The sequence below is a fragment of the Antechinus flavipes genome, chromosome X (assembly GCF_016432865.1).
Source record: "Antechinus flavipes isolate AdamAnt ecotype Samford, QLD, Australia chromosome X, AdamAnt_v2, whole genome shotgun sequence".
In the NCBI taxonomy this organism is placed as follows: domain Eukaryota; kingdom Metazoa; phylum Chordata; class Mammalia; order Dasyuromorphia; family Dasyuridae; genus Antechinus; species Antechinus flavipes.
Window position 1 is genome coordinate 72,712,956 of NC_067404.1, and position 24,955 is coordinate 72,737,910.

The 24,955-nt window shown below is 38.0% G+C and overlaps 1 protein-coding gene across 4 annotated transcripts in view; it reads left to right on the forward strand.

Annotated features, from left to right (window-relative positions):
• DIAPH2 (diaphanous related formin 2) overlaps positions 1 to 24,955 on the forward strand; it is a 737,850-nt gene that overhangs the window by 676,629 nt on the left and 36,266 nt on the right. For all 4 annotated transcript variants that reach the window (XM_051967764.1, XM_051967765.1, XM_051967766.1 and 1 more), the window contains one exon: positions 11,910 to 12,045. In XM_051967764.1, coding sequence (XP_051823724.1) covers positions 11,910 to 12,045 — 136 coding nt within the window. The remainder of the gene's footprint in view (positions 1 to 11,909; positions 12,046 to 24,955) is intronic.

Below are 24,955 nucleotides of genomic sequence, written 5' to 3' on the forward strand. Positions count from 1 at the left end.
ATTATCGGTGCATGACCACTTTGTAACCAACTGCAAGTTGAATATCCAAGGAGATTTGCACATAACAGTCTGTTTCTTTCTTCTGGTTTTTAATAATTTACCTTAGAGATTCTCTTCACTACCGAACTGGTACACAAAGATCTGTTTGTCTGTCAAACCTCCAGCTCTATACGGACAGCATGTGAGAAGTGCATTAATTTTGAATTTGTTTCCTAAGGAAGCTCGGCAGTGAGCTGCTTGGGTTGAATACGAGAGGGCTGCTTCAGTGAATCTTGACAAACACGAGAGGGAAACGCATGCTTGCTTCCTATTTGCAAAGGCTTCTTGGGCAGCAGATTGTTTTCTTCTGTGAATCATTTTCTCTGCCAAGAGAGTCATTTATAGCCATGAATTCAGAGGAACTTTTGGTGTAAACTCGTTTTCTCCATCTTTGCTGTTAATCCCAAATGATATCCAATAATGGTGAAGCGGTACATGCCCGAGGACCCACCGTAATGGCCTTGCCTCAGGTACGTTCATGTTTGTGCTAGAGGCTCAGGCTAGAAGTTTTCCCAACAGCACCGGGGGAAATCAGAATGATGAGTTGTGTCATGTATAAAAAATGTAGATTTAGACATGGAAGAGAACTGTGCTCAAGTCCAAATCCCTCATTTCACACTTGAAGAAACTGAGGCCCAGGACAGGACCATAAATTGAGCCCAGATCTTCTGCAAAATTCAGTGGACTTTTTTTTCCACCTTCATATTGGCAACATCAGATTAACCAAACAGTACAAATTTTTTGTAAGCTTGCCTAACCACTAAAATTGAAAATAAATGAATCATTCACTCTCCCTTCTCAAATTTTCTTGTATTACACTTACTTGTATATACGGTTTATCACTCCCAAAGAATATAAGTTCCTCCAGACTAGGGACATTGCCATTTTCCTTACCAGTATGGATTCTGTCCTAGTTCATACCTCCATAAGCTCTCATCTGGATACCCATTGTATTAACTTGCTGGTTTTCTTTCTACCTCCAGTCTCTTCTTTCTCCAATCCAACTTCTCAGAACTCAGCATTCTGTCTTCTAGCTCCACATCCCTGCCTCTTAGAATCCTGAGGGTTCCCTTAAAAGTTCAACTCAAGTCCTAATTCCAAGGGAGGCTTTTTCTTGTTCTCCTCCTTTGGAGTATGTTTATTTACATGTTATATCCCCAGTAGAATGTAAGTTCCCTTGCTGCAAGGACTGCTTTTCACTTTCTCATTGTACCTTCAGCCCCTTACAGAAGATAAGAGGACCATCCATTTGGAGCTGGAAGCAAATGTAATAGGCATCAAGTCCAATCCTGACATGTTAACAGTGATACTCAAAGGGCATTAAGGTCTTGCTTGGTAGCTACAAAGGTAGCAGGTGGCAGTCAAGATTCGTCATGGTACTCTCTGACTACAAAGCCACCACTTTGACAACTGCTCCATGCTGCCTTTTACCTTTCTAAACTGGACTCATACTAATTCTTGCCCTATCTTCTAAGATTAAAAAAAAAAAACAACAACAGACCCTGCACACCTGCCATGTGCTTGCCAAAATCTCTTTATTTGCTCACATCCTCCATGTCACACCCTTAGGTATTCATATATATTTGTGGAATTGGCTTGACCACATTATCTGTAAACTTCCTTCCAGACCACTAATTTGGGCCTTTATTGCCACTCAGACTCAAGATTTTGTTTTGCTTGGACATAATTCTGAAATATTAGTGACAACAATAAAGATAATGTGGTTTTCAGAATTTGTTTTATGTGGTTAGTGTTTTTAAATTTTTTAAATTAAATTTATAAATAAATAAATTTAAATAAAAATTTAAAATTTTTAAAATTTGTTGCTTATCTAGTTTGCTTTTTGTTTTGTTATTGGGTTTTGTTTTGTTTTGGCATGCCCACTTTAGCCTTGTTTTGAAAAGTGTTTAAAGAAATTTTCCTTTAGTGACTGCTTTGGGTGCACTCCAAAATGTTACATATATTGCCCCATTATTATTTTCTTTGATAAAATGATCTCGTATTTCTCTGAATCTTATTCTTTCACATACTCTTTTTTTTGAATTATATTAGTCTTTACACAAGCATGACACTTTTCTTCAAATGCCCTTTATTGATTTTAATTTTAGTGTATTTTGACCAGTAAATAATATTTAATATTTCTGCTTTTTGTGCACTTGAGGTTTTTCTGCACTAGCACAAGGTCAGTTTTTATATAGTTGCTATGTAAACCAAGGTATATGAATACTATTTTCAATAATTACTAGAAATCCACTATGTAAAATTTTTCTAAGATTCTTTTTATCTTCTTAAATTCTTTCCTGTTTACATTTTTATTAGATTTATCTAGATTTGAAAAGGATACATTGAGGTGCTTAACTACTACAGCTTTGGTGTCTATTTATCCATGCAGTTCCATTAGCTCTTCCTTTAAATACTTATATGCTAATGCCATTTTGTGTGTGTGTGTGTGCGTGTATGTATATATACATACATATATACATTTATATACATATATATAAAGTTTTGCTATTATTTCATTATACTGCTTTTAAGCATAATGTAATTTAATTACTTATCTCTTTTAAACTTTTTTTTTTTAATGTTGCCTTGTCAGAGATTGGAATTGTTCCTCTCTCTTTTTTTAAAAAATAAATTCTACGTCTGCTTCTTATTTTAACTCTTGGGAATTCTTTGTTTCTAGTGTTTTTCTTGGTGGAGTTTGCTTTCTAATCCATTTTGTTGCTTTGCTCTCCTTTACGGGCATTTAGGTGGCACAGTGAATGGAGTCTCAGCCCTGGAGTCAAGAAGACTCATTTTCCTGAATTCAAATATAACATCAGACACTTACTACCTGTGTGACCCTGGAAAAGCCACTTAATCCTCTTTATCTCAGTTTCCTCATCTGTAAAATGATCTGGAGAAAAAATAGCAAAATACTCCAGTATCTTTACAATGGAAACAAAGGCCCACACTAGTGATCTTGAATAAAGTTTATGTAGCATGTGATCAATTGAATTCCATAAACATTTATGAAGACCTAAATATATGCCCATCATACTTTTCAAACTTAATATGTTCCATATGGGACATGTTCCCTATTCCTCTGGAGAGTCCTACCATATTCCTATTCATGCAGGCTCACCACCTCAGAGTTATCCTCCTTTCTTTACTCTCATTTATTCTGTATAGATTGTCTTTTTCCAAATGTCATCCTTTCTCTGTCTACAATACTTCTGGCAGACATCTCCTTTTCTCCATTCCCATGGTCACCACCCTGTTCCAGGCTCTTAGTATCTCTCACCTGGACTGCTAAAGTGACATAAAAGAATAGCCCTAGATTGAAGTTATTCAATAAGTAATTATTGTTAGGCAATTAGATAATTATATTTAATTCTTCTTTCCTGATTTTAGAAATTATTTTAAAATAAACATTTCTTGATTATTCATAATCAAATTAACAAATATTTACTGCTATTAATGACTATCATTTTTCTAATCCTTTCCATTTTCTAAAGTAGTTTCCTACCCAGAAAGTATCATATGGGCTAGAATTTCCATCTTCTGTATTAAAAAATGGCACAAAGAAAGACTTGACTTGGCCAAAATCATCTAGTTAGCAAGTGATGGAACTAGAATTTGACTTCAGGTGTTCTGCCCCTACTTCCTCTGCTCTTTGCACTATGCAACCTCTATATTTTCACTTTTTGACAATACTGTCCTCATTCCTGAGTAGGAAGCAAATATATTTTATATATTATGTATATAACATATAGAGAAAATAACACAATATAATATAAAGAATTTGTTGATCTGTAAAGGAAAAGAGCAATGTCAAAAAGGCTGAGGAAAGGTGTAAGCATTGTAGGAGATGTGGAAGAGGAAGGGGTGTTTTCCAGCCATGAAGGCCAGTCTATGTAGGCAAAAGGTAAGCAATAGAATGCAAAACTTGGAAAGTAGGAGATAAACCAGTTTGCCTGGAACATGAATATGACACAAATCTAGGAGCAATAGCCAACCTGAGAGATGATCCAGTCAAGATGCAAAATGGCCTTGATAGTCTAACATTATGGTTTGGAAGTAGTAAGATCTAAGGGAACACAACAAAGTCACAGAATCTTTGAGTTGGAGAGAACCTGAGAGATCACCTAGTGAGATGTCTTTATTTACATATGGGGTTTCCATTTGTATATGAGTTTAATACCACTGGTCTATATATCCTTTTTCAGATGCTTTCCAGATGGTTATTTTCCTTCCTAAAATGTGGTATCCAGCATTAACCATGGCATTCCAAATGTGGTTTCATGAGGGCAGAATACATTGGACCCATCTAATAAATACTTCATTCCAGACACACTACCTGATAACCAATAACAAAAAGTCATGATGTGGTGCTATTGACCTAATGAACCCAACAATGCAATGTAACAGGTTCTTCTTACCACTCAAATTGACCCTTCTTCTTGGCCTGAAGCTAATTTTTTATTACCTCCAGTGATGACTTATCATTTGACATGGGGAACGGATGGAGTTCTTTGTGGATGTTTCTGTATAAATGATGTCACAGTGTAATCTTGCTACCAATAGAATTTGCTTTTGTGTCCCATTCTAGAAATAGACTCAACATTGTAGCATTTTTGCTTTTGTTTGTATTTTTAAGGAATGAAGGAGGGAGGGGATAGGATTTAGAACTAGAAAACCCTTGGGGATCATCCATTCTAATTCCTTCATTTTACATTGCTTATTCATTCATAAGGAAATTGTTGGCCAGAGAGAGATCGAGTGATTTGATAGTGTGCAGGTAGCTTGTAGCAGATCCAGGATGAAAATCACAATTTTCTAATCCTACATTGAGATCTTTTCATAAATATGCTAGACTAGCACTTATCAAGTGCATTGGATTGTTGGAGACTGCTGAGGAAGAAAAGGAACCCTGGACACTCGTTCGTGGTTCAAAATCGAACACCTTTGTGTTTAAGTCATTTCATTTCCTTTCTCATATAGCTAGTTCCTTCATTGAGTCTCTGTAAATCCTTATTTTTGTTTTATATAGCTTATTTGTACCAGGTTTTTTTTTTCTTCTGCATCTCTATCTCATTAGCATCAAACCTTATTTAAAGTTAATGACCAAATAATATGGAAATGTTTTCCATGATTGTCCATGTAGGACCTATATCAGACTGCCTTCCATCTGAGGGAGAGGAGGAACAGAGAAGAATAGAATTTGAAAGTCAAAATTAAAAAAAAACCCTGAGTGTTAAAAATTGGTTTTTACAAAAATAAAGTTAATAAATAAAGAAACCCACTGAGGGAAGCAAACTTCTCATCCTATTTCCCCAAATAGCTCCCTTCCCATTTCCCCTGTTCCTGCCAGTGGCATACCAATTGTTCCAGCACTCGGACTTGAAGCTTTGGAATCGCCTGAGCCTTATCCATCTATATCCCTTATTTAGTCAGTCACCCAAGTCTTGTTGACTTTGCTTTCATCTCATTCTTGAATCTTGCCCTTCGTTTTTTTTTTTAATTGTATTGATATCTTATGGGGTAGAGCATTAGACCTGAGTCAGGAAGACCAACCTTAGACAATGGCTGTGTGACCTTAGACAACTCACTTAATTGCCATTTGCTTCAGTTTCCTCAACTATAAAATGAAGATAACAGCATCTCTCTTGAAGAGTTGTTTGGAGGAGCAAATGAAATAATATTTGAGAATTGTCTAGCGTGGTGCCTAGCACATAATCGTCACTATATAAATGCCAATAGTTATTGTGATGGTGTTGTTATATGAATACAGAGTAGACTAAATGACCTCTAAGCAAATTTTTAGATTCTTTCAGTTATCCAACAAGCAAGCACAATTAAGCACTTACCATGTGTCAGGTACTATATTAGGCACTGGAGATCCAAAACATAAAGGTCCCTTATAGGTCTATAAAGATATCCAGAATAGATACAAAGCCATTTTGGTGAGAAAGGAATCAATCTCTAGAAGAATGGGGGTGTTAGGTGAAAGATGGAACTAGAGTTGAGCCTTGAATGAAATGAGATTCTAAGAGGGAGTAGTTAAGTGCATTCTAGGCATGAGACATAACTAGGGCAGAAGTATGAGGAAAGAATTAAGTTTTCTGTGTGAGAAAAATCAGTATGATATTAGTCTTCCCCAATCATAAAATTTAAGGATGGAAATAATATAAAATATTATTGGAAAGATAGGTTTGAAACTGTCAGAATAGATTTTAAAGCTAAATAGAAAGGTTATATGTGATCTAAGAGGCAATAGGGAGCCACTGAAGTTGATTAAGTAGAGGAGTGACTATGGCAGTTATATGAATGATGGGTTGGAATGGAGAGCTACAGACAGACACAAAAAACAACAGATACTTAGGACTTAGGGTACAAAGTCCGATTAGGAGATTGTTTAGATAGTTCAGGCAAAAGGTGCTGATAGTTTGTACTTGGGTTATGTCCTTGTCATTAGCAATTGGGAGGGTTAGAAGAGATATTGTATATGTAGAAATAAGATTTGGACGTTAGTTGGCCATGTGAAGTTAGAGGGAGTGGGGAGTCAAGGATAACACCGAGGTTACAGGCTTGAGTCCCTGGAAGTTTGGATGCCCTCAATGATAATAGAGAAGTTGTGAAGAAAGGAGATTTGGGGAGGAAAGGTATTTAATTCTGAAGGAGAAATTTGATTTAAAATAACCACAGAATATATAAAATGCTTGGGAGTCTACTTATTTAGAATCACACAAAATCTAGAAGAATACAACTATAAAACTTTCTTTGTGGGAAATAGATCTGAAAAATTGAAGAAATTAGTTGTTCATGGACAGGCCATACCAATACAAAAAAAAATGACAGTACATGCTAATTTTATGTATTCAGTACTATAACAATAAAACTACCAAAGGATTACTTTGGGGGGCTTTGAAAATGAGTTTTGGATATGTTGAGTTTGAGACTATTGGATATCCAACTTGAGATGTCTGGATGGCAGTTAGTAAGACTAAAGTGCAGAAGAGAGATAAAGACTGGACTTTAGAGAATAGAAAGGGAAGTGTAATGTATAATGAAGTTAAAACATATGAAAATGCTCACATATTCTTAAGTAAACAGAATCAGAGAAACAATGTGTACAATAACTCCAACCAGATAGCATGCTCACATTGGTTCTTCCCAGGAGAACCTCCTTGGGATAGGGAAGCAGATGTTATCCCTACAAATTGGTCATGTTTTCTGAAAGTGACCCTAAAACTATAGGATGAGAAAGGAAAGGGAGGGGAAGAAATTGGAAGAGCTCGTTTGGTATTGTTTGTTTTGTTTTCAGGTGGTTAAATCAGAAAGACTCACTCGCTTCTTTAGATTAAAAAGTGACTTGAATGTGGCTGATACCTTTAGACTGGAACTATTTGGAATTTTCTGAAACCATTTCATCCATTTCTTGCAGCCTAATTGGAATAGATGAGAGGTCTTAGCATTTACATGAGCTTTTTTGCATATGACATTTTTAGTCCATAGGTCTCATTTGTTAATTATGCACAGCAAGGGAAATAAAATTTTTAATTTATTCATATTTTTCAGCAAAGCAGGAATGATTTGAGCAAGTGATTTAAAATGAGGGTGGTGAATATATTTTGCAATAATTTTTTTGTTACTTTCCTTCTTTTCATCAGTTCTTGGAAAATAGATTTGTTTGTAAGTTTATTTTTTTCTCAAATGCATTTATCTTTTTATCAGTCTGCTCTTCACGCATGCTCTCAATTAACCCCTTTTAGCCATGACATAATACTAAAGCACAGAACAGCTTTAAGCCTTTGGTGTTCCCGTCCACCAAGCAGTAATGATGCATGACTACCTCCCAGTGATGTTTAAAGATTCCTGAATTATGATTAGAAAGTCCGTTTTGGGGGAGTTTAGGATTGTGGTTTTTCTTTTAACTGTCTTACCATTGGCCATTTGTTAACCTATATTTTTTAACAAAAATTTTATTTTACAAGTTTATTAATATTTATGATTCAGATGATATAAACAAAGGCTCTTTAGTCTAATGCCTAGAATCAGGAATACCCAGATGCAGATCTATCTCAATCACTTTCTATTTGGATGTCCCTTAGCAAAAAGTCACTTAAGCTTTCAGTCTCATTTTCCTTATCTGTATAATGAGTATACTAATAGGACTTATTGCTATATGTTGTTTTGAAGATCCAGTGAGATGATGTGCGTAAAAGTGCTTTGCCAACCAGAAAGCATTATGCAAATGTCAGCTCTTACTATTATTACTAATATTTCATTTCTCTTTCTTTTTGATGGGATTCAAATAAAAATGGTCCTGGAACAAGCCATCACCCTACTAGAATAGTTTTATATTTAGGGTTGACAGACCATTGTGGAAGGGGATAGAATAATTGCTTTGAAAAGTTGAATAAAAGTATTCACATGTCAACTCTCCTGCCTAGGCTGACTGGAAACATCCTCGGGATACCTCTAGTAGCGATAAGATGAAGGAAATAGTGTGGTTTTTGTCCTCTTCCCATACGATTTTGAGGTCTCCTGCTGTGTATAAATACTCTCTAGCCTAGTTCCTTACATGAAACTTGGAGATTATCCATTTTTAGGATAAAATGAACAAAATCCATTACAAATTGTTGCTCTTAGTTTTTATGGGCCACTGTTAAATCTCAATAAATTGAGCAAGAGTTTTTTTTTTTTTTTCATTTGATTTTGTCTTGTTTGTTTGTTTGTTTGTTTGTTTTTGGTAGGGGTGGGTTTGGAGTTAAACGACTTTCCCAGAGTCACACAGCTAAGCATTAAGTATCTGAGGCCAGATGTGATGTTAGGTCCCTCTGACTTCTATCCACTGCACCATCTGTTTTGACAGTGGTGTGATTCCATTTCATTTCATTGACTAAAGTCTCCAGGATATATTGAAGTCTGAATTTGTAGTCTGGGGACTATCTCTCTATGAAATAGAGCCAGCTTCTCCTTTGTGATTTCAGCTGCCAGGTTATGTCTTGTTCAGAGTTTGATAAGGCTGTGATGATATAATTCACAGTTGTTGTTGTTGTTGTTGTTGTTGTTTTTTCATAAGAGCATCATAGATTTAGTGCTGGAAAAAACCGCAGAGGTCATTGAGTCTAGTTCCTTCCTTTTACAGATGAGCATGCTCAACACAGAAAGTGACTTCTCCGGGATCAAATAACTATTACGTGCCTGAGACAGGATTTGAACTCAGATTCCCCGTAACTCTCAGTCCAGCATTCTCTCTAGTACTATAGTCTGCCTCTATATATCATTCCTAAATAATTTACAATGATTTCTAAATTCTAAATTATGGTTGCATAAAAGGTCACAGAAATCCACTCTCCCATTTTTATTCTGGCACTAATTAGATTTGACAGTGATCAAAAAAATCTAAAGAGAAAAGTCAGACAGCAAGCATGTAGTAAGCATTTACTGCATACTAACTTTGAAGATATAAAAAAGGACAAAACAAGGTTCCTGAAAGAAAGAGAGAGTAGTTAGAAGGTAATTTAGGAGAGCTAGGCACTAATGGCTGAGGGGGATGGGAGAACCCTCCTTCAGATAAAGGGATTTGAGCTTGGTCCTCTAGGAAGCCAAAGAAAGCTAGAGATAGAGGGAGCAGAGCATTCCAATGGTGAGACAGCAGCCAGTGTAAAACATGGAGGTGGGAGATATATCATGTTCCAGAAATTCTAGCAAGTTACTATATTTGTGTGATGTGTAGAGTAGCTCTGCTTTGGAAAAGTCACCTTGACAGTTGAGTGGAGTATGGATAGGAGTTGGGGGAGCCTTGAGGTATGAAGTTCTGTTAGAAAGCTATTACAATCATCCAAATGAAAGATAAGAGCCATGAATGAAGAGAAGACATATATGAGAAGTGTTGTCAAGGTAGGAATGACATGATTTGGCATTGAATCGGCTCAGTGGTACAAGTGAGAGTGAGAAATTAAGGATGGCAGAGTTGGGAACCTTTTTGATTGGAAGGATAGTGGTAATGCACCAATTTCAAGGAAGTTTCTTTTCTAAAAAGCAGTTGCAATGCTTGTAGCTCTGGAAAGATACCTTTTGCAGCTATAACTAGAAGATGAACTCTGAACCAACTAATGACAGAGGAAGTCTCAAAAGATAAAAGATTACATGAAACTAAAATCATTTTGATTGAACAGAATTAATGAAGGTAGAATTTTTAAAAAGAAGATATCAACTAGTAAAAAAGAAAAACCTGAATCAAATATTTTAGCTAAGGGTCTAATAGACAACCTATATAGGCAGCCAATGAAATAAATAAAACCAAGGTCATTCCCCGATAGGACAGTAATCAAAGAATAAAGACAAATAGTTCTCAAAAGAATTATAAACCATAATCATTCAGATAAAAGAATTCTCTATATCATTAATGCAAATCAAAACAATTCAGAGCTATCATTTCATATACAGCAAATTGATAAATGTGATAAAAGATGAAAATAGTTAAAGTTGAAGAAATGGTTAGTAACGTGAGCTATTGATGGAACTGTGAGTTTGTCCAACGATTTTAAGAATTGATTTGGAATTATTAAAAAGTGATTAAAATTATTCAGAGATCAGTGTTAGGTGAATTCTTGAAGGTTAGTGATAGAAAGTTCTCACATTTATCCTTATATTGATTGGCATCAATTTTTGTCACAATTGCAAGAAACAAATCCGATCCCCTTTGTTGGAGGATTGGCTAAGCAAATGGTAGTATGCTGATAGAATGAAATATTAATTTGCTGTAAGAAACAAAGACTATGATAAACATAGAGAAGTATGAGGTTTGAATGCACGGAGGCCCAGGGAAGTAAGGAGAGGCAGCAGGGACAAAAACACAATGTACTCAATGTATGAATGAATGAGAAAGCATCATTATGTGCTTAGAGAGAAATTTAATGACCAAGCTAGGTCCCCTGAAAAAGAAGTATGAGAGGGCATTTTTCTTTCTCCTCTGCAGAAGTGAAGGATTATAGATATAGAACACTGGATATAATATCAGGTTTTTTTTCATCGTGTTCTTTAATTTTCCTAAACATTTTTACTTTTTTTATTCTTTGTTATAAAGGATAGTTCTGTGTAGATGATATAAAAATATCATTATCAATACAAGCTTTTTTGATTTATTTTTGTTTTTTTTTTTTAGAACCCCGTGTGATCTGAGAGGAACCTTACTACCATTTCTGGCTATTTCAAGTTAGCCTCTCAGCTGAGTTAATAGAATAGTCTAATCCTCTCATGAGCTTCCAATGTCTTTCCAGAACAAATGATTGCATCTTAAAATATGGTCTCCTCTTATCTCGGCAGTTACTGATTCTTGCTGGCCTAGGAGCAAAAAAGGTTTTTTACATTTCTAATGATCTGTTTAAACATGCTAAGACAGTGATAATCTCAGATATTTCTTCTCTGTAATGATATTACAAAGGCTGTATTCTCTGGATTAGTAGGTATATATTTACAAAAAAAAAGTAATTAGGTATGTGATGAAATAATGAATTATTAGCAGAGTTGATTATGTTAAATCTTCATTTTATGTTTATCAAAACATAATCTAAATGTTAGTCTGTCAAGAAGTAATACTTGCATCATTTGTTTTTCTAATATTTGGGTACTCAAGAAATACCATATGAAGTTTGGGTTGCTTCTCACATTTTATACTTAAAGAGATATGGTCTTGAGATAAATTATTCCACTATTTTTTTCTGCAAAGCACAAATTTATCTTCAGGCAGTTGAAGTTCCTCCTTTTTCTGCATGTAAACATGATTTTTAAAATCTTCAGTCCCTCCAAATCTTTGGTTCCTCCATCATAAGTAAAGTTCCTCCATCATAAAACATTTTGTTTTATATTTTGTAATGCAGGAAGCGGTGAAGGAAAACAACAAGAGAAGAGAAATGGAGGAGAAGAGCAAAAGAGCTAAGCTTGCCAAAGAGAAAGCTGAGCAAGAAAAGCTGGAACGTCAGAAAAAGAAGAAACAGCTGATGGAGATGAACAAAGGTATGGGCTTCATGAAGGTGCAAGTGTCTGGATGTATCCAGAGACAATCTGAGTTCAGGGATGGCTTTTGTAAGTTTATAACTACCACATTGCCAGCTAAGTTGTTTTCTGTTTAAATAGTAGAATATGCCCATTTTCCAGTTTTCTGCAGCCCTGTTCTTTCTCTAAGCTCTAGTCTCACATCCCTAGATGCCTAATGGAGATTTCCAACTGGAATTCTACAGCCATCCTCAACCTGTGTAAGAAGTGCTCCTTATCTTTCCTTGCCACACCCTCTCCTCTTCCAAACTTACCTATTATCCTAGAGTGTCACCATCTTCTCAGCTACACTGTCTCAAAATCTCAGTGGTCTCCTTGGCTCTTCAATCTCCCTGCTTTCCTGTTTCCAGTCACAAACCATGTCTTGTTGATTCTACCTTCACAATCCCTCTCATGTGTCTCTTCTTCCCTCCTCTCCAATAGCCATGTCCTTAGCCTCTAAGCATCGCTTACCCGGCTTCTTATAGTACCACCTTCCCTCAATTAGTCTCCCTCAAATCTTTTCACCCTCCAATCTGTTCCACCCGAGGGAGCTTCCTAAAGCATAGATCTGGCCCTGTCACTCCTCAGGAAACTCTAGTGGCCCCTTCTTGGCTTTCAGATCAGAACTTCTCTGTCTGACATCCTGGCCCAAAGCCACCTTTCTGTGCTCTTTAGTCTAGTCCTTGTGTGTCCCTTAGTGTTACTCCTCCATAAGCTTCTACTTTCAGCCTCCGTGCTTTTGTTTTAGTACTGTGTGGAATGCCTCCTTCTTGTTACTTCCCTTTGGAGTACCAAATTTTCATTGAAGATCAATTCAAACATCACTTGTTCATGAGACCTTTCCTGATCCCTTCCCACTAAGTTACATTGCTTTTGTTTTTTATATACTTGTGTGCCATCTTTCCCATTACAATGAACAGATCACATGGTGTGCTAAAAAGAGGGGTTTTCTTGGAATCAGGAGAACCTAAGTTTACCTCTCCACTTTAGACCTGCGTGTGTCTAGAGCTGTGTGACTCTAAACAAGTTACTTGACCTTGCTGTGCTTTAGTGTTCTATAAAATGAGAGGGTTGGACTTCACAGCTTTTACAATTTATTTTGGCTCTAAAGCTATGGTCTCATGAATGTTAAGTTCTTTGAAAATAAGAACTATTTTATTTTTGCCTTTGTATCTGCAGAACCTAGCCCAGTGACTGGCACATAGTGGGTTCTTAAGAAATGTTTATTGATTTGATTAAGGGTCAAGAAGATACAGAAGGATTTTGCACTAGAGAGAGGGGGCTCCCAATGAATGCTTAATTTTCCTCAATAGAGTACGACTTTATAGTCTGTGCTGGGGCAGTAGTTTTAGAAGACTTTAAAAAAAAGATTTAGAACAACTAATAACACTAGTTAATCAGTAAAGAGTCAAAATGACTGAGCAGCTGTGAAGTCCCGGGCAAGAGACAGTAACTGAAGTTTGTAATGGGTTTATTGACTTACTTTATCAGTCTGTAATAGTTCTTGAGTAAAAGTAGAGAAGGTGCTCGGTGGGGGTAACATTGGCTCTTTTGACATTGTATCTTCCAATATACTTCCAGTATGTGGTGTCCACTGTTCCCACTGACGCGTGTATATTTGGATTAGAATATAACCAAGGTAGGGGAGGAGTTGTAAACACTGTCCCATTTCAGTCAATGTTTTGTTTATTTGACAGAATTCTATCAAGTGGCTGACTATTGAAGGGGCGCCCACTTTAGTTTTAGGAGTGCGCATCCACAAAGCATTCTGAGTTGTAGACGGCTAGGTAGTCGAGTAGAGAGAGAGCACTGAGCTTGGAATCACAAGACCCAGGTTCTAATACAGCCTGTGACTAGTTGTGTTACCTTGGACAAGTCATTTAACACTTGTTTGCATTAGCTTTCTCATCTGTAAAATGGCAATAATAATAGCATCTTCCTCCCAGGGTTATTGTGATGATGAAATGAGATGATAATTGTAAAGTACTTAGCATAGTGCCTGGCATTACACAAATGTTAGTTTTTTATTAGCATTTTTATTATATTATTTTTGTTGCACATCTGGGGACTCAACATGCCACCTTCGAGCTTTGACTTAGGGAGATCATCCAGAGTGGAATGCTACAGAAGTCTCCCAGTTTGGAGTGATGATGAAGTCTAAAGCCTGACTATTTCCATGTGACCTCAAAGGATAAAAGCTTGCTAAGTGATGCCTGCAGAGGAAAGATGTGGAAGTGATAGCGAGGAATAAGTCATTTACTTAGTCTTGCCCTAAATGCCCACTGTAGCCATCATTCAACAAACATGTGTTAATCACCTGCTTTATAGGCTGGGCCTGACTCAGGCTTATCCCATGGTAGTTCAGCTCTGCTCCTGAGGAACAAAGTGTAATACTCATAGGCCCATCAACAGTTAACTAAAGGTATACTTAATCATGACGTGGAGGTATTCACCAAAGATATAACACTTAGCTTGGATACATACAGCTCCCTTCTTCTCCAGACAGGAGTCTGGATCAGCAGGGCAGTGGTAGGGCAGAATGTAGTGATTAGTGTCCTTGGGACTTCAGTAAAAATAGAAGACCTTACTCGGGCCTTTTCATGTCCTCAAGGACCCAAGAAGTGGCCTTTGACCCCCAAAAGGCAGTGTCACAACCTAGAGAGCTTAAATCTTGACCCTTGGTCCAGTCAAGCTATGGCGCCAGTTTCCTCAGTTTTTAAGAAATGATCTAGACTTATCAAACCCCGATTCTTCTTGTGCAGCAAAATAACTGTTTGGACATGTATGCATGTATATATTATATTTAACATATACCTTAACATATTTAACATGTATTAGTTTACTTGCCATCTGGGGGAGAGGGTGGGGGGAAAGGAGGGGAAAAACTGGAACAGAAGGTTTTGCAGGAGTCATTGCTGAAAAATTACCCATGCATATGGTTTGTAAATAAAAAGCTATAATAAAAAAAGAACTGATCTAGGCTTACCTCAATCATTTGGGAAAGTGCAAATAGAACCCTGGTAGGTATTTTCACAGCCTACTAAGTGGCAAATACCATAATGGATACTGAGGATATAAAAGCCCCAAACAGCCCTTTATTCCCCCGTCGCTTAGCTTCAAGAAGAGCTTTCATTCGTTCAGGGGAGACAACATATACACGATTAAGTATGTACAAAATAAATACAAATTTAAAATAGTTATTGTAGAAATGGGGTAGACACTAGTAGCCAGGAGAATTCTATATGCATAGCACTACTTCAGCTGAGCCTTGAAGGAAGGAAGGGATTCAAAGAGCCAGAGGCAAGATGGCAGTACATTCGAGGCATGTGGCACAGCTTGTGCCAAGGTGTGGAGACAGAATTGTGGAATGTTTGGTTGAAGAGAATCAAGAAGATTAGTTTGGCCCAATCCTAGAGTGTGGAGAGGGGAATAATTTAGAATCAAATTTGGAAGACAGGTTTGGGCTGGGCTGGAAGAAATTTAAAAACTGACCCCAAGAGCTTAAGTTGGATCCTAAAAGCAATAGGAACCCCTGGGTTTTATCAGGTAGTCATGGTGGAGTTAGAATGAGTCAAGCATAAAGCTGAGGTTGGAAGCCTGGAAGGATGACATGCCCTCCATGGTAATAGGGATTTGGGGAGAATGCAGGGTTTTGAGAGGGAAAGCTAATGAGTTCTGTTTGCGATGTGTCAAGTGAGATGTCTAGGAGACATGCATGATGAGATGTGCACTATGTGGCTGCTGATGAAGGATTGGAGACTAGGGGGAAAACTGGGGCTGGATCCAGAAATCTAGAAGCCATATACATGGAGATGATCATTAAGCCAATGAGATCATCAAGTGAGATACTTTAAAGAAGAGAAGGGAAAGAGGGCCCATTAGGATGAAGAACTGGTCAAGGAAACCGAGGAGTGGACATAAAGGAAGGAGAGCCAAGAGAAAAGATGGAATCCCCTAGAGGAGAAAGTGGTCAGAAGGAGCATCCCATCCTAGCAAAATGATAGTGGCAATCATTGTCTTCCGGGGGAAGCTAGATTTCTGTGCACATGAGACTTTGGAGAGAGTGGGAAAAGGAAGAAGTATAAGCTAAAGGTACGTTTGTTCAGATGGGAATGGGACTTCCTTCCTGAAGGCCCAATGGAAAAAGGGCAGAGCAGGGCAGTTACAAAGATGGATGGGCATGAGATAGCTCAGAGGAGGAACAGGGAAAGGAGAGTTTTGTCTTGTGTGAAGTTAACTTTGAGTTATAGAAATCAATTGGGAAAAAGGGGGAGAGTCTACTTGTGTTTAGATGGAACCAAGTAGAGAATCAAGCCCACCCTTTCTGTTCCAGGATGGCAGGTGATGTGTTCTCACTGTAGCTACTAGGGAAGAAGGCGTTGAAACAGCAGGAGATCAAATTGGGCATCTGGGTGGATACATGCTTAAAGCAGATTGTTTTCCTTCATGTGTGGGTAGATGGTGAGGGGGGAAGAGGGTGTAAGGAGGGGTAGAAGCTGGTTTTCTTGCTATTAAATTAATTGCCTATACTTGTTTTTGATTAAGGTGCTGTGGCATTCTTTATTTAGAGATATGAGAGCTCCCTGCTACGAATGGATGTTTCCTTGATAGTTTCCTGATCATTAGGAAGCACACAGCCTGGCATTGTGGCCTGATGAAGAACAGTGTGGGACCAGCTTGCTTGGCAAAAAGGACTTAATGAACATTATGAAGTGGAAAAATAGGGAAAGGAGAAAATGATTGAACCTTGAGCCTCAGCTTTGCCAGTTGGAGACTCAGAGACCTTTGCCATTATTCAGGGACCCAGAGAGCCATAGCCTGTCAAAAGGATCTGTCTGAACACGGACTGATTTAACCTGCTTCTGGCTCTTCTATTGTAGGGAGATATGCACCAGGCAGTAGATTATTCACACCCATAAAATCATTACCATTTGTCTTTAGTTTACCTTTTCTACCCGGTTAAGAATGCTGTCAGTTTCTTTCCAGAGCTCTCGGGTTGGGGCAGTTGATCTGGCAGTTGAGCCTCCTACTTAGAATCCAGTGTGGTGATTCCATAGTGAAGATGATGGGAGTGAAAGGAGGTCCTCACTAGATGACATGTAGTTGGTTTGGAACCAGCAGGATGATAAAGGTAAAAAAGGGAGTGGAAGACAAGCTAGAGAGCTATTAATAACTAACTCTGTACATAGAGTTACATAGATTATATAGATATATATACATAGATTACATTCCAAGGAGGTCTTAAAAATAATGCTTCTCCCTCCTTTCGCCTTCAGGAGTGAGGAATCCAGATCCTAGTGAAGACAAGTACTTGACCTCATGTACACACACTTACATGCCACGCCCCCAGATAGTCACTAGAACATTCGAAGCTGTTCCCAGTCTTGGTCCAGAGCCTGCCTTTCTAGGTTAGCCTCTATTTCCTGATCATTCCACCATGGTCAACCAAACCAGCTTCCTCATCCCCAAACACGTTTTCTCCATCTATTTACATGCTTTTCACTAGGCTGGACTCCCTCCTAACCTCTGAGCTTCCTTTAATACTAAGCTCTCAGCCCCCGATGTCCACCCTCCCTACTGCCCATCCTGTTAGAGCTTGCATTCAGTACACAGTAAACACTTAATAAATGCTTATGGACCATCTCATCACTACTGATTTTGAAAGCAATTTTCATCCTTTTTTTAATCATTCCATTATTTTCTTGTTAAACCAGACAGTAACTCTGCTGATTCCATGGGCTTTTTAAATTGAGTTTTTGTCCTTGACAGAACGTTGGGTTTTGCAATCCTGAAAGCAAAAATTCTGTTTTACTCCCCAATTAAACCTCATGACCAGAGGGCGGAACAGCCCTCCACAGTTGTTCTGCAGATATGGTCATTCCTGGACTAGTGTGACAGAGAAACAGAAAGCCTAGTCTGAGACACACACACACACACACACACACACACACACACACACACACACACACACAGTTTTAGCTTTTGTTTTTAATATGCCAAGATGTGGCTAACTGCCTTTTCTAAAATGATTGAAGCCTCTGGACAGCTATGAAAATAGCAGCTTTTAGCCCATGTTCATCTCAGGGCCCCAAGCAAGAAAGGCAAATTTTCAAATCAGATTTCTCTTCTGTGCCTGCTGTTGTCTTATCTTCAGATTCAGACCAATCAAAGAGAGCTGGGCACAGTTTACTCTCTTGATTCAGGCATTTACAAATGTCAGGCTCTTGAGCTGTAAATAATGGCATTATTCTTTTCTTCCTGAAGTGCTACCCATGGTCCTTTGCTTTTTAATAAAAGACCCCAGTTTCTATCACGAGAAAGCTATAATATTAATGATAGAGAAGCCCTAAAAGGTAGCGGTAACGATCAAAGCCAATGTATAATTCATTCTGTTTTATTCATGCATTTTGAAACACAATGCTCTTGCTTCTCAATGACTTCGTCAACCCCCATTGAACCTCATAATATTTTGGCCATCTTTCTGGTTCATAGATAGGAGTTGCAAGGGATCCCAGTGACCATCTAGTTTAAACCCATCCTTCCCTCCCTTAGTTTACAGGAGAGCTTCCCCAAGGTCACACGAATAGTAACTAGCAGAGATGGGATCTGAACTCAGGTCGCCTGACTTCTCCTCTATCACTTCCTACATTTGGGCCACCACTTCTCCTCCAAGACAAGAATCTTTACTGTAAGGCAAGCAGTAGAGAAAAGCATCCCATAGGTTAAAAACAAAAGCTAAGTCACTTTGGGGAAGTAGCCAATAGTGAGAACAATTGTTCTCTTCAATCTTAGACAAACCACTCACTGTCAGGATCCCAGAATGCTAAAAGTAAGAATGGTAAGATATATTGGCCCGGCATGCAAAATTATACACATTCATCAGTGGAGAACATTTTGGAATGTAATTATCCATAGCAATAATTGTGGAAAGCAAAATCATGCTTATTTTTATCACCTAGGTTTGATAACTGAGCTCAGGATTAAGTAACAATAACATTGAAACTATACTACTAGGGAATTATATTCCCCAGTAAATACAAAGAAAGGCTTTCAAATATATTTTTTTTTCAAGAGAGAATAAGCAATCAAAAAATAGAGGTGATGATTGTATCACAAACGCATATTAATAATAGGAAACATTCACTGCCATTTAAAAAAAGAGTGTTTTTACAAATCACTTTGCTGTCCTAGTCGAGCCTTACAACAACCTTGTAGATATCATTATTCCCATTTTATAAATGAAGAAACTGAGTCTCAGGAAAATTAAGTGACTATGAACCCAAATCTCTGATGAATGGAGATGTACCGCACTGTTCTCTCAAAGAAAAAAAAAAAAAGAATATAAGATATAAAAAAAGGGAGATGTTAATGATCCATAAGAACCTGTGCAGGTCACTGAACTTTTATAAACCTCAGTCTTATCTGTAAAATCAGAGGGCTGGACTTGATGTAGATGGCTTCTGAGATGCCCTCCCATTTTGAGAAATATAATATGAAACTGGGAAATTGCATTCTCTGTCTTCTTCAGAGTCAACTTTGGTCCTTGGACACAACATCCAGATGCTATCTTTGTTGTTGGTAGTGGCGTTTCATTTTACGTTGTTGTCATTGGGGCTAGTGATTTCTTTAATTCTCTTGATTTTACTTATCAGTCTACTTAAGTCTCTCCAGACTTCTCTATGTTCTTAATATTTATTATTCTTTTTACTATAAAATAATTTTCCATGACATTCACATACAGCATCTTATTTGATTATTCCCTAATTGATGAGCATCTACTGTTCCAGTACTTTGGTACTTAGATGACTGTTTAAACACATTATTCTTGCTGAAATGTTTCAGCCTATTACTTCCTCCCCATCCCCCATTCATTGTTCCTCTGCTTTTTAGATTTCTTGTAATTTTTAATACTTTGGTCATTCGTGACTTTAAGTCACAGCTCCCTCCAATGAAATAGGATCCTACTTACTCACCTTGGGAGATGTTTTTTTTCAGAAGAGTTATTGTTGAAAAGTGGTGCACCTGTCACTGATTTTATGATGAGGATCTCCGGTCTTATCCAGGATGGTCCAAGATCGACAGGTCCTCTGCTGCAAGTGCCGTCACTCCACCCCTATCGATTGTGCCTTTCATTCTCAGTGGGCACCAAAATAGCATCACTGTGTTGGGGTTAAGGTACAGCGTGTCTGACTGTGGGTGATCTTGGAAGGCTCCAACACGGGATAGCCGCAAATAGTCTATCAGCATGGGAGTGAGTAACTTCCAGAGACCACACCATTAGTATAGTGAGGCTTCAAGAAACTCAGCTCGCCTCAGAAGGTCTCTTCCCCCCCAAAAAAAATTTTGTGATAGAAATTTAACCATTTATAATGTTGATGATATATATACATACATACATACATTTATTTATACTGCTTGCTGTAGCTTAGATAATGATCAGGAGAGTCCTTAAGCATCAATATTGTAAACATTTACACACACACACCCCTTCTTACTGGAGTCAGAATGGCCTGGGTTCACTTTCTGCCACTGACATGTGCTGGCCGTGTGACCTTGGATAAGTCCCTACCCTCTCAGGGGTTCAGGCACCTCTCCTAGAGTGTAAGTTATTGAGTGCTCCATTAAGCATTGCAGAACACAGTCTATCCCTGGCCACTTGCCTTTTGCCCTTCCTATCAAAATATTCCCACAAATCCCCTCTAAATGCTCTCACCAACATATGGAGGAGAAGTGACTATCCTCCTTGGAGTTTCTATGGCTTATCCCTAAAATGTTGCCTTCCTTGCTGTGCCACCACTTTTTCTGGTTCTCTCTTCTTTGTCTGTGTGCTGGTTGTTATGCATGGGATGCTCTCCTTCCTCATCTCTCTATTGAATAACTTCCTAACTTTTTTCAGGATCCCTCCTTCACTTCCTTCTAAAAAAGAGGGCCACCTTCTGCAGGTTCAACTCTTACAGCTCCTTCAGCTGCTATGGCATCTCCATGTATTTGCAGGGATCCCCTAATAGAATAAAAGTTCCTTGATTTTTGTCTTTGCAACCTTTCATTTAGCTCTGGGACTAGCACATAGTAAATGCTTGTTGATTTAGTCCCCAACTCCTTAAACTGTGGTTCACAATCCCATATGGGGTCACATAACTGAATGTGAGGATTTATTTGGCAGTGAATGATTTGGTATACCTGTTATGTGTGTTCAGATCCTGCATTTTGATGTATGTTGTTGGATCATCACATTTAAAAATAAATGTGGGAAAAAATGTATATGGTGTTATAGTGGTTAGGGGGAGATACTGAACCTGATCTCAGTGATAGAGAGTTTCCAGCGATGAACTTGGTCTTGTGACACAGCTTTTGTGCAACTTAGTCCCAGAGTGTTGCCTGTATGTTTAAGAACGTATGGTTAAGAATCTCATTTAAGATCATGCGGCATCTCTGTCATAGGCAGCCCTTGAACCAAGCTGGTCTCGGTTCTAAAGCTAGCTTTCTATTCACTGCTCTCAAAGTTCACGATGCATGATAGTCTGGGAACGTGAAAGGGGCCTGGAAGAGTCCTTCAAAGGGTTGAAACTCTGTTCATAATAATATCAAATCATTTTGACTTTGAATACAGTATTGCTAGATATGCCCAACATAAATACAAGCTCAGAAATTTTTAGATGTGTAAAGGGGTCCTGAGACCAACAACTTTCAGAACCTCTCTCCAGCGTGCTGACTTACTCTGTATAACTTCCGCAAAGTATTAGGTATGACCCACGATTTTGGGATTGCTGGATATATGAAAATGAATTTTAGGACCACTCTTAAGAAGAAGGTGAAGAAATTGATTGTTTTGAATAATAAGTTGATTATGTGCTTAAATTAAGCAGTCTTCCAAAGGATACAAATGTTCTCTTTCTGAAGTTGAGAAATGAACCAGGAAGCTTTTTTTCCAAGTACATTAAAATATAAAAGTGATACTTGAAAAACAAGCTTTCTAGAACTGCAAACTCTAACTTTAATTCTGATGCAAATGTTATTTAATCAGGAACAGTTTTGCTCTTCATTATATCTGATTACCGTGGCAATTAGAATCACCTTTTTACTACTAGCATAAGGAGAAAGAATGAGCTGTTTTAGTCAGACTTATTAATGAATCCATCTTTTGAAACCATATTAACAGTTTTGACCGGTGGACCTGGAAAGAATCTGAATTAGGCTTCGTTCAAATATTTGATGCCTATTTTGCCTTTCTAAATTGTCTGCCTTTTTAAAAAAGAAATCTCAACAAAAATTATGCATGGACTAATTCAGTGCATATTAAAACGTAACTGAATCACCAGTATAGGAACTCGGTTGTTTGTAGAATTCTTCCCACTTTCTGGCCTAGTCAAGACCAGCAGCATAGATTCCAAAAAACTCCCCAAATGGTATTAACCTAAGGGACATTTAAATAACATTCTCACTGTTGATTCTTTTCATACCCTTTATGGGGGGATCTTTCAGGAAAGTCCTACAAATGCTAACATGCAGCTCAGAACTATTAATGAGGAACTCAGCCACTTAGTAAGGCAAGGATCTCTTCTGAAGGCAATCCAGGAAGAGGACTGTGGTCACCTTCGCTTGCTCCCTATCTGTTGGCCTAAACTAGCCTGCTGCTTTCAGCTGGTTCTTCAAGCGATGCAACTCTGTTCAAAATGAATCACCTTTTTACTTTTCTGGAGCACTTTATAAATGGGAAATTTTTCAGTTTGTTATTTTTTTTTAATAAACCTAGCAGACAGTAATGATTTTAGCTGTTCTGTTTCAGATGTCAGCAAAATAAGGTACTTTGTAGATTTATTTTGAGGGGCTGGGGAACAGTTATTTAAATGCCGTAGGTAAATATATCTCCTCCCTGTAACATTAGGATGTGCCATGTTTATGATAAAAAACTGACTGTCCTCGATGAAAATGTTCATTGGGAACATAAGGATATTCCCTAACCTAAGATTGGTCCATACTTCAGTCTCTTTGCAGTCACTTCAGTGTGATAAAAAGCAGTACATTGGATTGGCATCAGAAGACTTGAGTTTGAATCCAGGCTTTGTCACTTATTACCTGGGTGACAAAATACTTTGGCAAATAATTGAATCTCTTTGGGCATCACTTATATCTGATGACCTGTTATCAGAGAATTAAGGCATCTCACCCAGGCTGGCTTGGGACCTGGAATTTGAGCAAAACTAGGTGGAGAGATTCTCTGTCAACCTTCTCATGGTTGTGCAAATGAGCTTCATCACACCTCTCTCTTTATTCACACAACTCTCACCTTTGTTAGGCCTCATCCACTGTCTCCTGGATGATTGCAACAGCTTCTTAACTGGTTTCTGTTTCCAGTCTCTTCTCTCCATACTGTTGCCAAAATAATAGTCCTTAAGTGAACATACAATCTCATCATCCCCTGTATAAACAACCAGATGTTTCCGTTGTCTAAGATAAAATATAAACTTATCTGTTTGAGCTTTCAGAATGCTACACAATCTGACCCCAACCTATGCTTTCAGCCTTATCAGATACTTCTTCCCCTTCTGCCTGCTACAGTCCATTTCATTGCTCCTTATTTCAGACCCTCCACCTCCCATCTCTGTCCCTTCCACAGGGATTAATGGAATGCCATCTCCTCACCGCCAACATGAAGTCTCTCTGGAGCCTCCCAGCTGCTCTGTGCCCTCCCTTCCCATCTATTTTTTATTTAATTACATGCTCATGAATTAGGATCATTTCATTCTTTGAACGTGTATCCCTATTTTCTAGCCACACAGTAGGCACTTAATAAGTCCTTATTGATTGGGCTCAGTAAACATGCCCAAGAAGTGTATGCTGACATTTTGGAAACTGGAGAATCCATTCACAGTCCTCCTTCCATTTGTGATATGCATTGGCCAACTTCTAGACCATTGGCAAATACCATAGCTGTGTATATTCCCTCAGTTTTGCCCAGTTGGTGTTGATCCTCAGCAGACTGTTGAACAGTTAGCTCCATGGTTGCATCTCCTATGATTTTGAAGGGTTTTTATATATATCCTGTGTGTGGGAGGCACCTTGTTGAAGGAAAGATGACTGCTTCCATTCTGTGGAATCAAATGTCTTTTTGAATTCAGCAAACAGTAGAACTCAGTGGGAAACACTTATTTTCTGTACCTTTCAGTCCTCTTATATGACTGAAAATGGATTAAGCTGTAGAAAGCCACCTGTGAAAGGCCATCTATTTACTTCTCACGATTTCACCGCAGATAGATCTGACATGATTGTAGTAGATGGTAAAGAAGAAATGGGAGATTGAAAGTACTTCCCTCTTCTTGGGGGTCTCCCCTTTCTTTGGAATCTTTTTTCTCGTGAAGAGATCTTGAACAAATCAATTCCAGAATCCCTTTACAAATGCATTTCTCAGAGTGTAGTATGTTTTTGTACATGTTAACTAGGGTGTGGATGCTTTCTTTGGTCATTCTTCAGCCACTTTCTCGCAGTAGGAATTTAGGTTGTGGATTCTACTCTTTATAATCAGAATAAATACTTGAGAATATTGACAGACCCGTTTTCTTTCATCTCTATTTGTTGTGTGCCATTAAGGGGTTATCTACCAATGATCTTGCAGTGTTATGACTTGTGTGGCATCTGTGTCAAACTTTCTGCTACTTTTTCTTTCCCCTTAACTGATTTTCTCTGGGAAAGCAATTCTGTGCATGCTGTTATTTGGCCTGTATTTTAACGTACCAATGGCTTCATAACAGAACTTGAAGTTGGGGTTCCTTTTAGGCATTATGTATCCCCACTTGATGAGGAAATGGTTTACTGGTTCAAGCGATTTGGTATTCTTTTCAGCTTTTTATTTTGTGGTGACTACTTTACCTCGAATAAGCGTCTCTAAAAA